The 15,603-nt window shown below is 42.4% G+C and overlaps 1 protein-coding gene across 1 annotated transcript in view; it reads right to left on the bottom strand.

Annotated features, from left to right (window-relative positions):
• si:dkey-112e17.1 overlaps positions 1 to 14,304 on the bottom strand; it is a 22,419-nt gene extending 8,115 nt beyond the window's left edge. Inside the window, exons 1-4 of the mRNA XM_034872205.1 lie at positions 14,290 to 14,304; positions 13,338 to 13,406; positions 4,011 to 4,984; positions 772 to 823 (exon numbers count right to left, since the gene is read on the bottom strand). Of these exons, the coding sequence (XP_034728096.1) occupies positions 772 to 823; positions 4,011 to 4,984; positions 13,338 to 13,406; positions 14,290 to 14,304 (1,110 nt within the window). The remainder of the gene's footprint in view (positions 1 to 771; positions 824 to 4,010; positions 4,985 to 13,337; positions 13,407 to 14,289) is intronic.
• Positions 14,305 to 15,603: the final 1,299 nt, after the last annotated feature.

Genomic DNA, 15,603 nt, shown 5'->3' with positions numbered 1-15,603 from the left:
TTATTGTCTGTAAAGCGTCCTTGAGTGTTAGAAAGGCGCTGTTAAATAAAATGTATTATTATTATTATTATTATTACTGCAAACATGTTCCTCCTCAGAGAGCATCGTAAAAAATGATGAAGAACACAAAAGTACCAATTACAGCAGTTTCCAACTTATTATTTCGTTATACAAATCACTATATCTTGTTTCAAAATGGCATGACCTGACGTGAACCTGAGGTGGTGACGCTCTGTGGGTAGCAGTGGACTTAAGTGGGAAAGAATAAGAAAGACAATATTAAAGAAATGTCCAGTGATCCCCAGATAAGGAGAGATGCCAGTTTACCTCCTGGGCACTGCCAGGTGCTCTTGAGCAAGACACCATACACCCCCCCCCCCCCCAAAACCGCTGAGGATGCTGGCAGCCCGCTCACTTATGAATAGGTGCAGAGCATATGTGTGTATTTTGGGCCTCTGTGTAGTGATTTTGACAAAAACAGAAGTAAACTGTTATTTCCCCACTGGGGATCAATAAACAGTACAAATTCAATTAATTAACAGAAAACTCAGACTGGACAGATAGTCTAGCTAGCTGTCTGGATTAACCCTGCAGAGATCTGAGGACCATAGTCCTCAGAAATCCACCAGAGGTTAGAACACCAACACAAAGAAAGCGGAAGGTAACGGACATCGGGCCGGAAAGAATGAAATCCAGTGGATTTTCCAGCGCAACGGAGCAATCCCGAAAGCCAAAGATGGGGGAAGAAAGAAAACACAGTAGTGTCCGTACCTCAGAGTTGCTGGATGCACAGGAGCTGGCTCTTTTTGGACACAGTTTGAGTCTGGAAAACATACAGGAAAACACAGCAAATCAGACTATAATTACAGAAACATAAAAAACTGCTTTTATGAATGTCCCCTATGTTTGTTTTTTTCCAAGAATAAAAATCCTTCTGGTGTTCCCAGTTTAACCAGAAATGTAAAAAAGGACACAATCCTATACAACTGTAATGAAATGGGAGCTTTTTTGACATAGTAACCACCTCACTCAGTGTAGAACAGCTCCAACATACCAGTGGCTATTTCCCCTCAATAGGTGCTCTATTGTGGTGTTGGATGATGGAGCAAGCTGCACCACGATCACGCATTCACACACATGCCACGACTCTAGCAGTTCACATAGTGGCTGTTACTGAGATGTTATTGCTATGCATTGCTTTTTTCCCTGTAAGGATGCATCGTGGTCACTTTTTCCCTGGCAACAGCCATTGTCCAGTATTTGTTTCTTCACAGACACATTGGTGGATGTTAATATTAGATTATGTTAAGACTTACCCATTTTTACCAAGCTTTCCTGTCCTCCTTTTTAGTCAAAATGAACCAATGAAGCATGCAAAAATAATTGAGCAAGTACCCTCTTATTAAAAATGACTCTCACAGCTCAATGAGTTCATTACAGCCACTGAGGGGGGGCCCCTGCTGGGACTCTCATCCACCTTTGGCTGTTTTCTGACCAGAGGGGACTTGGGAGTTAAATCCTACTGCTGCTGCTTTTTAAAAACTTGCAAGATCTTGCCTCACCAGGCTAGTTGTTTTCCAATGATTTCTGTGAACTCATTTAAATTAATAGGGAACAACTGAATAAGAAAAATAAATAAAGTAAAAAAACAGATAATGAGGTGAGGCTGCTCATGAGTTTCATGGTAATGCATTTCCCGGCTTCTAAATGACTTGTGTTGTTCTTGCGCATTACACTTTCATTTTATTGAACATGTGTTTCCAATTTCCCTGTCGTTAATTGTGAGAACCTGTGGAGTTATTGGGCCTAACGAATGAGTCGAAGACACCAGGCTGCATTTGAAATTAACACAAATCCTATTTAACAGGGGTGTTTCTCACAACAGGCTGACGCAAAGCAAAACCTTTCTGGATTTGAATCCATCTATCCTAGTCGGAAAAAACAGTTGGCTTGTCAGAACAGATAGTATTACAAGCCACCTTAGTTAACCCCTGAGCTTGTGTTCCGTGTCCCCTGGGATGGACAAGAGGGAACAGCTTGTAAATTACACCTTTTGATTGTCTAACACCGCCAAAGACACCAATCTCACATTGAGTTTTAATTATCCTTGTTGTCCCTTGTCCCCCCCCCATTTCCCCGCCCATTCACTTTCATGCAGCCTCTGAGTTTTTGTGTGCTGGAATTGATGCCAGGTGCTGTACCTTGAATGCCCCGCTGTCTATGGTGAGAATGCTCCACATCAAGGAAGCCGCACAGTTGCAGCCAAACCCAACTAATCACCGAGGGTCACCACATCAGGGACTGAGGCTTCCAGCTTAGTCAACATAACAAGTTGGTGACTGTGTATGTGCAAGTGAGTGTGTACATCCCGGTGTGTGTGCATTTACTGTTAGATCGGCCCATTTGCATTCATGGGAGAAGAAGAAGACTTTGTTGTCAGGAGAATATTTACACAGGACTCAGTTAAATGTGGTTTAGGTTTTTAAAAAAGTGAGAAAAACTAAAACAACAATCTCAAAAAGGTATATTCTAAGAAAACCACATATTTTAAAAACTAAAGTTCCCAGCCATGCCGGCCCCTTTTCTGAGGCTGTTCTCAAGCTAAATGCTAACGTCAGCATCCCAACATGCTCACAACGACTAGGCTAACCACGTCTAGCTGGCAAACCATACCACGTTTAGCATACTTACTTTTGCTAATAAGCACTAAACACAAAGTCAAGCTTAGGTTGATGGGAATGTAATTAGCTTTACAGTTTTTTGAGGTCCTTGGACAAATTAAGATTCCAACCTGATGATTGAAATAGATGAAAATAGACGGAATGCCCAAATAATCATTCGGCTTCATTCTCTGGGGACCAGAAGGGACTTTAGCAGAGTTCAATTCTATCAAGAATGTTTCACTCTGAACCAAAAACGTCAGCTGACCGTAGAGGAACAGTCAGGGGATCATCAAGTCACTAGAAAGTATCCTCTGGGGACCAGAAACACCTGAATATATGTTGAGATATTATGCCCTCAAACAAAGTGGTGGGCTGAATGACCAAGCAAGACCGCCCTCTTTTGTGTTATTCATTCAATTTTGCATTGTATAAAAAAAATTGCCTTCTGGTTTGAATAAAAAAATGTTTTAAACTATGTGAAAAAGCTAAAATACATATTAGTTTTTCTATTGCTTTGTAAAGATCATATCTGCCCTTCATGATTCAACAAAAGCTTCACCTGACTGAGCATTTAGTCTATGCAATGCACTTTATTAATGGCAACTAGAAGCCAGCTGTATTTGATTAAGGTGACTATAGGAATAAAGACCCCAATTTATTTGTCTTTTTCTTTTATTGTATTGTCTTCTAAGACAGAGATCTTCAACAGAGTCAATGCACGGGGACCTCCAAATTAAATATTTGAAAGTTTAAAAAAAAATTAAAAATGCATCATGAAGCCAATATATGATTAGCAAATACAGTATATAATCCCCTGATGATAGGCTTACTGGCCTTTAGTTAAGGTATTCACTAAGGACATCCACGGATTCACTGTGCCACGTGTCTGTTTAAAATTAAAAGAGGACGGGCGCCCAGATAGCACCGTTGGTAGAGCGGGCGCCCATATATGGAGGCTTAGTCCTCAACGCACCGGGCCCGGGTTCGACTCACACCTGCGGCCCTTTGCTGCACGTCATTTTCCCCCTCTCCCCATTCATGTCTTCAGCTGTCCTGAAGACATAAAAAAAGGCAGAAAACGCCCCAAAAATAGTTTTTTTTAAATAAAAACAATTAAGAGGATTTTATTAAATCATGCCAACAATTATTACTTTAATAGCTTAGTATTCAAAGCATAAATTGATGTTTAGGCCGCCCGCCACCTTATTGTAAGTGCAGTTTAATATGCAACCTCATTTTAAACTACATATGTAGTAAGGGGTTTCTGCTCCATCTCTCTTTCAGTTAAGGGGCCCTTGGCTTAAAAAAGGTTGAAGACCCCTGTTCTAAGCAAAGTGACTCCATTACCTGAAAACGATGCAGAGGGCACTTGTGAGTATCATTGCGAAGAAGGTAGCTCCGCTCACAGCAGCCAGCAAAGAGTCTACCTTGCTGGCTGTGGGAGCAGAGACCCGGTGCCCCCCCCCTGGCTCGGTCAGGTTGTGGTAGTGGAAGAGAAGAGCAAAACCGCGGCCCCAGTGGGTGGTGGTGATGAGCTCCATGATCACCTCCACCATCTCCTGGTTGGAGCCAAACACCAGCTGGCTGCTGGGGGGACGGTTGGACCCGCAGAACCTGGAGGAGAAGGTGATGAGGTCGGAGATGTAGAGGACATCGTGGGGGCAGGCGTCCAGCACCGAGTGCTGGGTTTCAGGGCTCACAGCTGGAGTGTCAGTGGAGTGGAGCAAGGAAAGGGTGGTGTCCTCCGCGACTGAGCTCGGGTTAGAAGTGGGGCTGAGGTCTCCCCTGAGGTGAGACAAGGATGCAGAGTTGACAGCCTTGTCTCCTGGTGGCACGGCCCCAGGTAGGAGGAGAGAGGGAGGAGGCGGCGAAGATAGGCCAGAGGAGGCGTCTGCAGATCTTTTGGCAGAATTTGAGACTTTGGCAATCTCCATCTTTGTGGACTGCTCTTGGATCACTACTTGTTTGACCTCGCCGTCTTGAAAGGACTGCTGATTCTTCGTGACTTCCCCTACGCTCTGAAGCACGGGATCTTTAGCCGCTGATGGCGTTTCATCGGCCGCCAAGCTGCCAGGTTTAAAAGTCACCTCTTCCTCTGTCTCTTCCTCTTCAAAATTAGAAATAGCAGAGTACTCTGCAGCGGTGTCATGGCTTTCAAACACGTCAAAGTCAAATATCTCCAGAATAAGCTGGTAATTGACAGGCACAAAGAACTGCCAAACGCAGTGTGTCCCAGAGGAGTAGTTGTAGGGGAAGCCAGGGGACAGAATGAGGCCTTGGACATCCACCACATCCACCCTGGCACCACAGTCAAAGTATACCTGCAATATGAATCAAATTAAGTTAGTTGTGTCATCATTTAAAACCTGCTTTGAAGGAACTATAATCAAAGAATTACACGTTTTTGGTGAAATTTTAGGTACTTACATCATTGTTCTGTATTATGACCACTATTATATTACACACTGCATACATTCTGAGATGAGTCACGTATTCTAATATTGGCCACACAGTGTGTAGGTTCTCTATGTCAAAGGCACCGACAACCAAGGTAACTATCAGCAAATTATACATTTGAATTGTGGTCTGATTACTCACTGACATAAACCAGCATGAAACTGAACTATTTAACCCTGCTGTTCTGCCTTTATATCAAAGCCTGTGTTTTGCCTGTGCTGCCTACTTGGGTAACCCTGGGGAGGGCATTTCTGCAAACATGCTGGCTGTAATTCATCCCAGGTGTGTGGGGATGTAAGGGGGGCCTAAAGTCTAAGCAGAGGCAGATGTTTGGCTGGGCTGGGGAGCTTAGGACCAGACCTTTGTAGGGGGCGGCGTGTTTATGAGCTTTACTGTTGGCCTCAGTTCTGGACTGTGGAAATGACCCCGACTGGCAGAACCCCATGCCACACAGGTAATAAACCAACACCCGCGGGCAACACTTGTGTTCTGGACTGGGTTTAAAAGAATAAGAGATCACTTTAAGAATGCAGTTTAGATGAAGGGAGAAAGAGTTGAAACAAGGACACAAGGAAAGCTCAGGTCTATGGAGCCAGACATGCACGTTGATTGCTTCGTGGACCATCTATCCCCATCTGAATGCATTTAACATTTAGAAATTCCTCAGGCAGTAGACTTTCAGTAGCAATAATCGACATGCCATTTTCCAGTCATGACTGGAAGAGAGAACACTCGGCCCTCTAGTCATCAGGATCAAACCAAACGCCCTCTCCATAGTTGATACAGCTGACAGCCTCCCAGCCAGGCAAGAGCATATAACAGACACAGGGGAGGCCAGGGGAGGGCAAGGAGGGCAGCATGACCTAAGGATCAAAAGAAAATATGTGCATGTGTGTGTGTGTCTGTGTGTGTGTGTGTTGTGTGGTAGACCTTAGATTATATTACATATTGCATTGTGACTGAAGAAAAGATAATCAGAAATCCCCATCTGCCCTGTCATGAGGGCAGACTAGACAGAGAATGAATGAGCAACAGGTCCACAGCTGGACTCGTACTCTCTCTCATCCTCTTTAAATGACGTGATCATTACAAGTGGTCTCACTTTGCCAGACCTTCCTCCACAGCACTGCAAAGGAAGGTCTGGCTAGTCCACACAGCATTCTGGGATAGATGAAAAAAGCATGCTCTGGTTTAATGGCATTTCTTTAAACCAATCACAATGGTCTTGGGCGGGGCTAAGCCCCAAACAGAGCCACGGTGCCTCTGCTAAATAGCCTGGGGAAAGAACTTGTTTTGGTGAAACATGGGTACGTTCAGAGGTTGTTTTGGTTTTACAACAGAAAACTCAGATTGGACAGATACTCGAGCTAGCTGTCTAGATTAACCCTGCAGAGATCTGAGGAGCAGGTAACCACAGTCCTCAGAAATCCACCGCAGGTTAGAACGCCGACACAAAGACTGAGGGGGTGTGGGACATCCGCACCAAAAGAGGGTACTGGCGGAATTTCCGGTGGCACCTGAACACCTGTAGATTCTAGTAGGAGTTTTGCAGATTACTACAGTACAAGCAATAGTTTCCTGATTACATTTGTAAACACAGTATTTTTATCAGATACACAGCTCTGTTTATTATTACAATTCTGATGTAAATTTGATCCTTTAAGTTAGTCGTGTGTTGAGGTTTTTCTCTCCCTGACTGACATTTAGTAGCAACTACTTTAGCACATGGCATGCTACACTGCCTACACACTCACTGGAAATGAATCTACTACAGCAAAGAATTACACGGATGACATTTGAACGGGCCACATGCCATTCCTGCTGAGGCTAGAGAGAGTAAGCCGATTTGGGGTTCAGTGTTTGCAGCACTTGCAACAAGATTGCGCAATGAGGGGAACCACTTCACAATATGGGGGCATAACAGGGGGAAGAGAAGGACAGCGTGTCCCCTTTTAGGGCAAGGCAAGGCAAGGCAATGACCAGTGGTGAGAGAATGCGTAACCTCCCTTAAGGACTTGTTTCACTCACATTTTCACCCTGTGTGTTTAACTATTAAACTTAAAAAAAAAAAAAGGTTTCTACACAGTATATAGATATATATTTTAAATCGTGAATTAATCTCTTGTGTGATGTAAAATCCTACATCTGATGAAAGAGAACTGTGTCATGGACAGAGAATGTGTCATCTCTCCCACCAGGATGAGGCTGCCGGGAGGTCCCAGCACCCTGGGATGTGCATGCTAGACTACACTTGAAAAGGGCCCCAAAGTGCCACAGTGTCAAATGGAAATGGGACATTCTTATAATGCCAAACATCTCAGTTCTGTTACATCACAGGCCGCTCCACTGGCAGGCCGCTAATTATTCAAGGATGCCTTTTCTCATGGCGAAACAATGGGCTGCAATGGCGTTTTGGTGAGCCACCCCACAAACGGGGAGGGTTGATAATATTTTAATGAAAGGATGCTAATAAGCACAAGGCGAGCTAAAGGTTTACATAAGAGGCGGCCTGTCATTGGCCCAGTTGTGCCACTGACAGATGGCTGCCCTGGACAGAAGTTGATCAACTGAGCACATAATTGTCTGCAATGACTTGTTCAGTGAAACATCAGACCAGCTGCTGTCATTACTGAGAGGCCCCCGACAAATGGTATTGTTCTAACGTTTTCACTTTGCGTCAGTACATCTTAAAAAAGAAAAACAAAAGAAAGGGGTTTCAACCGATTCCATGATGGGGTTCAAACATCTGTCTAATTACCACGGAGGCAACTTTAAATCCACTGACTGATGTTGTGGGGCAGGTTTATTTGTACAGTACCATTGTATTAGAATATTATGTATTGTTTAATATATTATTTAAAACCAATTTCAACCAGTTTGTTTTTCTATGAGTGGTTGCACTCTATATCTAAATAGGAGGATGTAGTCAAAGAAAAAAGATGGGAAATAAACAAAAAGGAAAACATTACTCTTCAGTTACTTGAGTTAACTATTTAACCATTAAATTAAAGTTCTAGTGCAAAAAAACTCATAAAAAAAGCAATTAAATTCCTTCTCTTTGTAATATAAAAAGGTCAACAAGGCAAAAAAACACTACTTGTGTGTACACCTTTATTTGGACTGGCTCATAAACAGGCTGGCGGGCCCCTCAAAAGGGGGCAGGAATCCTCAGCAGCCCTGTTTACTGGAGGAGTAAAAGTGACCCTGCTTCACAGGCCAGCGCCCGAGCAGCAGCAGTCCACGATCCCACTCAATCCCTCAGGTCTGGATTGATCTCCACATAGAACAGCTTCGTGGACCAACAGTGTGTAGCCTGACCTGAATTCATTTTTCTTGAATTTAATGAGCTAGTCTGACAGGGTTCGAGACCGGAGTGATACAGAAACAATATTAAGAAAAATGTAGTCAAAAACCAATTAGAACAGACATGCAAAGTGAATGCTAAAGTAGAAAGTCTGAGAATTTATGTTTTAAAACCAATGACAGGGATGAGACCAATCTTACCACAAATCAAATAAAAGCTGGAGCTAGTTGAAGATCGCCATTAATTCAAAAAGAATAAAAAGCACTTTTTCCTCAAAGGGCACTGACAGAGAAAGATACAGACTTCTTATACAGTAATGCAGAAAACACTGACATCAGGACAGGGACACACAATACAGACAATGGTAGGAACAGTTTAGGGCCAAAAACATGTCTGATCTTCTACTACACTATGAACCCCCCCAGACTTTTAAGGTTGTCTGGGACCGGTCCACTTTCTGTCCTCTGAGCAGATAAACGGGGGGTGGAGAGCAGCTTTCAGTTTCTATGCTCCACATATCTGGAACAAACTCCCAGAAACCTGCAGGTCTGCTGCAACTCTCAGCTCTTCTAAAATCAAGGCTGAAGACCTTTTTTGATGTTGAAATTCATGGTCAATAACCCTCATTTTTTTTTATAGAATTGTACATAATATTGGAGTTAAAAAAGAAGAAATTATGAATTATTTTGACTAATAGTTAGGATCAGAGGAATAAAAGTGATCAATTGTATCTGCTAATTTGGTTAAAAAGAAACCCATATTTCAGATATAGACATTTTTTAAAAGGGGTCAAATTTGACAACAGGATTGTCTTTATGTAAAGCACTTTGAAGTGCCCTGTTGCTGAAATGTGCTGCTAAAACATCGCTTTCCCCATTTACCAATCAGAAACAGCGACACGCAACAAAAAACAAGCTTGAATGGTATCTTTAGAGTTTTAGAGTCTACATTCTGCAACTCAGTACCAGCAAGATGCCCCATTTCTGTTTTTCCTATCTTTTGTACAGCTGCCTCCAAATACCCAGATAGAAATAAACCTCCTTGAGGTCATATCGCCACAGCTGTGAAAGGCGCGGACACTCGAGCCCGGGACTTTATCACATATCACCCCTGTGATGTCAGTGGCTGTCCTGATGGGCTGATGTCAGTTGGCTGTAGTTCAAGCCAGGGCGAGTTTACTAACAACTGGTGTGTGGCTGCCTGATTAAGCCCAGGCATTTCTAGGGTCGCCCTCGTTGGCCACTGTAGCGCTGGCTCAGCACATTTACACCACCGTGTGCATCATGACTGACTTATGAAAAGCCTCTTTGAGCCATTTGCATGTTTGATCCACGTTTCATTTCCAGAGCCGCCATGGCACATTTACCGTAGGTGGCACAGAAACATGGAACGCTGGGAATTATTACCGCTGTGGTCCTGGAACTCGCACGGATGTGTGACTGGGTGTGTGGGAAGACTATCGCAGTTCACGATTGTGATGTAAAAAAAAACAAAACTATTAACATATTTCTTTAAAAAAAGGAGGTGGTGCTGCTGCTGTGGTTGCTGTTAAAGTGAGTCTGTGGAACCCTGTGGTGAATCAGGGCCTTATCTCCACGGTGGTTTCAACCAGTTTGGAGAAATCATTTCCAGATTTTTGGAATGTGACCCAGTGAATGCATCTGTGATAATTAGTACCGCGGCAGCACCCTAGTGGGAAGCTGGGCTGCACTGCACTGACACGGTTAAACTGCAGTCAATCAGAGACTAAATGGATACAACACTTCCAATGCAACCACAGCATCAAAATAGCCAGACAAGCTTTTTTTATCCACATCATCTCTCACAACCCTGATCCCCCTGAACTACAGCCTATTCCACCTAAGGTGTTTGGATGCATTGAGCCCCAGAGTGTGCCTCCCATGTGTTAGCACTGCAATCCAGTCACAGAGCTAAGCATCGGATTCTCCTTCAGATCTTAAAGTATTTCAAGAATCCACACACTTCTGACCATCAGGGTGAAAACATATTCCCTCTGCTGCACAACAAGAAAAGAGTTTTAACTTGTTTCTCATGTTGACTGATTAAATATGAATTATGTTTAAGTTTTCTACTGAACAATCTACAGCCGCAACAAACACCGGATAGCTTTCACCCGGTCGCTGTTCATCACGCTGCCTCTCTGCTCCATCTCCTCTAAAATCCCACTGCGGTTCACTGACACACGGTGCCGTGTTTATCTGTTGACAGACTGTGTGTGGGTGTGTGTGTGTGTGTGTGTGTATATCAGTAAATTCACAGTTGACTTGGATCCTTTAACTCAATTCACTTCGAGATGAATGTCCCCGCTTTCCATTTTAAATAAACCTTCCCAAAACAAAGCGGAGCAATAAAACAAAGCTCAAATTCACTCTCCTCCGTCCACAGCGCTGAATTGTGGAATGACAGGCTAGGTTGCCTCTCCTTTTTTCTGAGGGGATAGAATAAATCCCAAGCTTGTTTATGCTGTTCCAAAAATCAACTTAATACAAAAGGGGAGCGGAGGACAAAGACATCATTTACCGTGCCCCCTCAGGCAGATAATTGCAAAGATAGTGAGCAGCACCCTATGCACACAGAAACTAAAGCTGGAGACGCGGACAGTTCCATTTACCAAGGGCCTTTGTTGTCTAGTTCTAAGAATCGTACTGTTGAGCAGCCATCGTCCATCAGCAGAAGAGGACGACTCTTGACAGGTGAAAGCTTCTCCTAGCTGACAATGTGGTCTTGATGTCCAAGAGGAGATCTGTGTCAAGGGTAATCCTTCTGTGTTATGACACCAGGCAATGTCCCAAATGCATGGGGACATTTGGGGGCATCACCCATTAATCAAAAACAGAATAATATGAGATTGGAAGACTGACTGGGGGATGCGGTTTACGGTTTGGATGCTTCGCTTCAATGATTCTACTACAAAATTTGGCAAGAAAATATTAAGTACATCCCCGTCATTTTAAGAATGTTGCCGTTTATATCCACTTCCCAGACCACAGGAATAACACATCTGATTATATTAAGGCGAACGATGTTGATTAGGAGGATCCTTTCCCAACAGAGACAGCTAAGACTGCTAAGGATGGACACGACATGGTGGTGATCAAATCACATATCACAAATAAATTCTCTTGCTATCATGCAGTGTTTTCTGCTCTTAGTAACAAGACATCACTTTTTAATTTCTTCAAGAGCAAGTACGGAAGGTACTCCTGCTGCTATCTATGCAACTGTTCCAGGGGGCTGGCAATGTAGATCAACAAGTCCTGTCATCCTCAGTCACATGGGTACATTTACTTATGATGCGGGTATCCATAATAAACCAAATTATGGTGACAACACAGGTAACGGGATCAAAACAACTTCTAAACCTCAACCCATCCACTTTACAAGCGCCCGTACACAGCTAAGCCTCACTAACCTGGCAGGAGCTTTGAGTTCACCACAGGTTAAGCTAAAACATGTCCAACATGAATCATGAAAACAAGCCCGAGAAGCAACTCCTGACTGTTTGTATTCCTGTTTTATCAAAGACAAAGTCTTGGTCATTAACTCTTTGCGTGTCAGAGGCAGAGCTTGGGAATTTGCCTCAATGAGTATGGGAAGTACAACACAAGGTTTACATGCTCTCAATGTGGTTCTCATTTCAGCAGTTTGGACTCTGCATGCCATTCTCTAACTCTGTGGAGCGCAGTCCCATCAAAACGTGCCTGTGCCATCAAAACATCCTCTTGGAAGCCCTACGACGTCATGTCCCTCGAAGTTTAAAAATATAGCCTAGAATTACACTTTATACGCCTATCTTTGGCGTGAATGGCAAAGGTTGACAGTCAGCATGTTGTAAGGTGATTAAAAAACAGGTTTACAGGGTTTTTTCTAGAGTTTTATTGTATTTGATTTTAAAATAAGAACATTGGATTTTTGTTAACAGAAATAGCGAAACTGAACTTGAACCTCGAAATGCAAACCGCACTTATTTTCCAGTAGTTCATTACTTAGACGACATGAGGCGGATGTGTTGGCTAAATGTTGTGGACAGACACCGTATCAAATAACAAGCTGCCTGACAGCAAAACCAGTTCAGATACCCTCTTTATGCAATGTTGTTTCCTACACAACTTTCGTAATTGCAGCTCGAGGCAGCGTAGAGGCTTTGCTTTGAGAAGGTAATGTTACGTCCTAGTCTGTTGTCAAACAGAGCGTACGCAAAACTCAATTGTAAAAAATGTCAATTTAAGAGTCCATCACTATTTGCCTAACTTTTCTATTCTCTGATACATACATTTGGACGGTGTTCGAAGCAGAGTGATCCTCTGATATAGTCGGCATCCATAGTATCTAACAAAAAGCAGTTACAGTATTAATATGTCAACTTTTAAAATACGAAGGCTACTACTTTTTGCTATCGCCTACAACGGTGTAGACCACTGTAACGTTATTCTAATAGTACGTTCCAAAAGTGTTGACCAGACGAAGTACATTTCAATTTAAAATGTAGGCCTAGCTGCGTTTCTTTAACAGATACATGCCGAAATGAATAGTGGCACCTAACTTTTGGTAAAATGACCTGCTCGGAGTCCCTTGCTGTCAGAATGTTTGCCGAGAAGAAAGCACAGTTCAATATTAAGATTTTCAAACGGGATTCGTAGCTTGATTCTACCCATACATGTGAGCACGGCACTCAACAGGGCTGGAGGTAAAGCTTGTGAATTATTGTCGGCTTATTGTCAACAAATGTCAACTTACTTTCTGTGCAACGCATCCCATCAAGAAGAGTAGATATGTTGTCATAAAAACATGCGCCCCAAGCAACGTAACACAACTCATTTTCCTCTAATTGTTCCTTTTTAATGCGACGCACAGTGAACCGTATCCCGCTCCTCTGCTTCCCTCTCATTCACCTGAAGTATCGGGAGCGCGCTTCCATCGATAATGGGCGAACTCGAACACAGGACCAGACCCCTAGCACACTACTCTCACATTGTTTGCTTTTATAGTGACTTAACCCTCATTTAGGCTATATGAAATGTATTTTAAAACAAAAAAGTAATAATAGGCTATAATATGACCAGTGCAATTTCTGATTACCATATTAAAAGCTCCAGCAAATATATTTCTATAGCCTATGAATGCTTTCCTTCTTCCATTGGTACTAGCACATGGAGCACACTATGTACATTATTGTTTCATTTGTATAGGCATTGCAATCTAAATTAATGCATATGAATGAACAACAATTTTGTGTTTCTTTGAGAATTCTATTTAAGCCCGGTCAAAGCTCTCAATCAAATGAAATATAGGTCTATCATTATTCTATCATTTATAGACTTTGCGTAATAACTAAATCTGTTTTTACCTTTTTTGGAGCCTCAGACCATGAAATAAAATGTGCCTATCTTTTTCAACTTTTCAACTCAAGGTGAGTGCAGTGTGTGTGTGCTTTCTAACGACACATCCCCTATCTGATTGCTGTGTGAAATGTAAACCTACTTGTTTATGCTTGTTGGTTGATTCCAAGATGTTAAATCAACTCTAGAGTCTGAGATACTTCATTTGAGTGAGTTCTTCCATAATCAAAACAAACAGTTAATTTAGTCGATTCACTAAGAAAAGTAGCAGCACAGGTAGGCATAAAGTGACCAAGCCAGAGACTTGCCAATGTGGTGTAGTGAACCAACGTCTATAGTGGTAGTTCAATGTTGTACCCAATACTGTCCTTCAGGGTCTGAATTTCAAAATATTATATAGTAAGTTCTGCAGTAGCAGTTATGATCTGCTATTGCATTTTTTTCGCTATGTCTTTACGAGAGACCCACATCTTACTCAATTGCTAGATCTGATTTGCCCACATACCTTAGTCAGTGACATTGAAAAAGGTGTTTAAGAGTGGTATAAGCACACAGTTTGATTTTACTAAGAAGGGCCACTCCTTCAACCAGCCACACACACAATGTCAGACAAGCATCCAAGCTATTATCTCATGCAGCACTCCAAATGTGACTTGACCTTTTGGCAAGCCTATGTGGGCCAAAGCAAAATGTTAAATAACTTACTTAATTTAGTAAAACGCAGGGAAAGATAAACTATTTCCAAAGGAGGGCTACTGGAAACAAAGACTCTCTCCAGAGAAGGTTTATAGCATATTTTATATCAGATGTCTGATGGCTTAATTTGTTATGGGTGGCAGAATCACAAAATAGTGACAGTGTCAGTCTTGATACTACCAGTAGATGGCACCAAAGTAGGACAGTTGGAAATCCTACACTTTGGCTTGAAATCATAAATAAGAAATGCATTAAAATGTTTGACTTGGCCTCCCCTTGCCTTGTACTTTTATTTGAAAAAATGCATCAAGGGTCTTAGTAGTTTACCTATATGTCATTTGACTGGAGACTGATAAAACGTAACACTATACACATTACACATGGATCGCTGTTTCTTGTCCGTAGGCTAGTGTCTTATGGGAGCTGAGAACCTGCATTGGATGGTGCATAGTTTTTGGGCATACAAGGATCCTGTTTTAGGCTATATACGTTCCTGTGGCAACCCTAAGAGTAGGGTATGTGGTTGGTGTTAATGATCTATTACAGCCAGCCCTCATGTCTTTAATGTAGGCCTATAGACGTGTAGCCCAAACCATGGGTATGCATTTTGAGTTCAGTTTTATGGTCTATTTACACAGATTATTATAAAGGCTGAATTGTGCATAAACATCCAACAGTTGAGAGCTGTTGTTTCACATGTGATAGTCTTATGTTATTAGAACAATTCTCACACACACACACACACACACACACACACAGAGTGGAGTTATAACGATAGCATATTAGCCTCTATAGTGTAATTCAACAAATTAGCTTATGGCCAACAGTGACATGGTATTTCAAATAAAAGGCCAGCATCATCTTTAAGGAGAATTTTGGTTGTTTTCCACATGTAGCTCTGTTGTTGTTGTTTTTTTATTTGTGGTTCTGTCAGTAGCGATACAAATGAAAACAATTGGTGACCAAGTTATCCCCCTGTTAGATTTTGCACTCAACCTGCTTAAACAGGCAGGGCAAGTTCTAAACCTGTTTTTAGCCTAAAAACATGCTGAAAATGCCATTACCAGTGCCTAGCCATGTGCAGTAATTCCTTCCAAATGAACACAGTGAATCTGATTGCTGG

Source organism: Etheostoma cragini, chromosome 5 (assembly GCF_013103735.1).
Source record: "Etheostoma cragini isolate CJK2018 chromosome 5, CSU_Ecrag_1.0, whole genome shotgun sequence".
NCBI classification, from domain to species: domain Eukaryota; kingdom Metazoa; phylum Chordata; class Actinopteri; order Perciformes; family Percidae; genus Etheostoma; species Etheostoma cragini.
The sequence above is the reverse complement of the archived record's forward strand: the minus strand, read 5'-3'. Positions and strand labels throughout refer to the sequence as shown.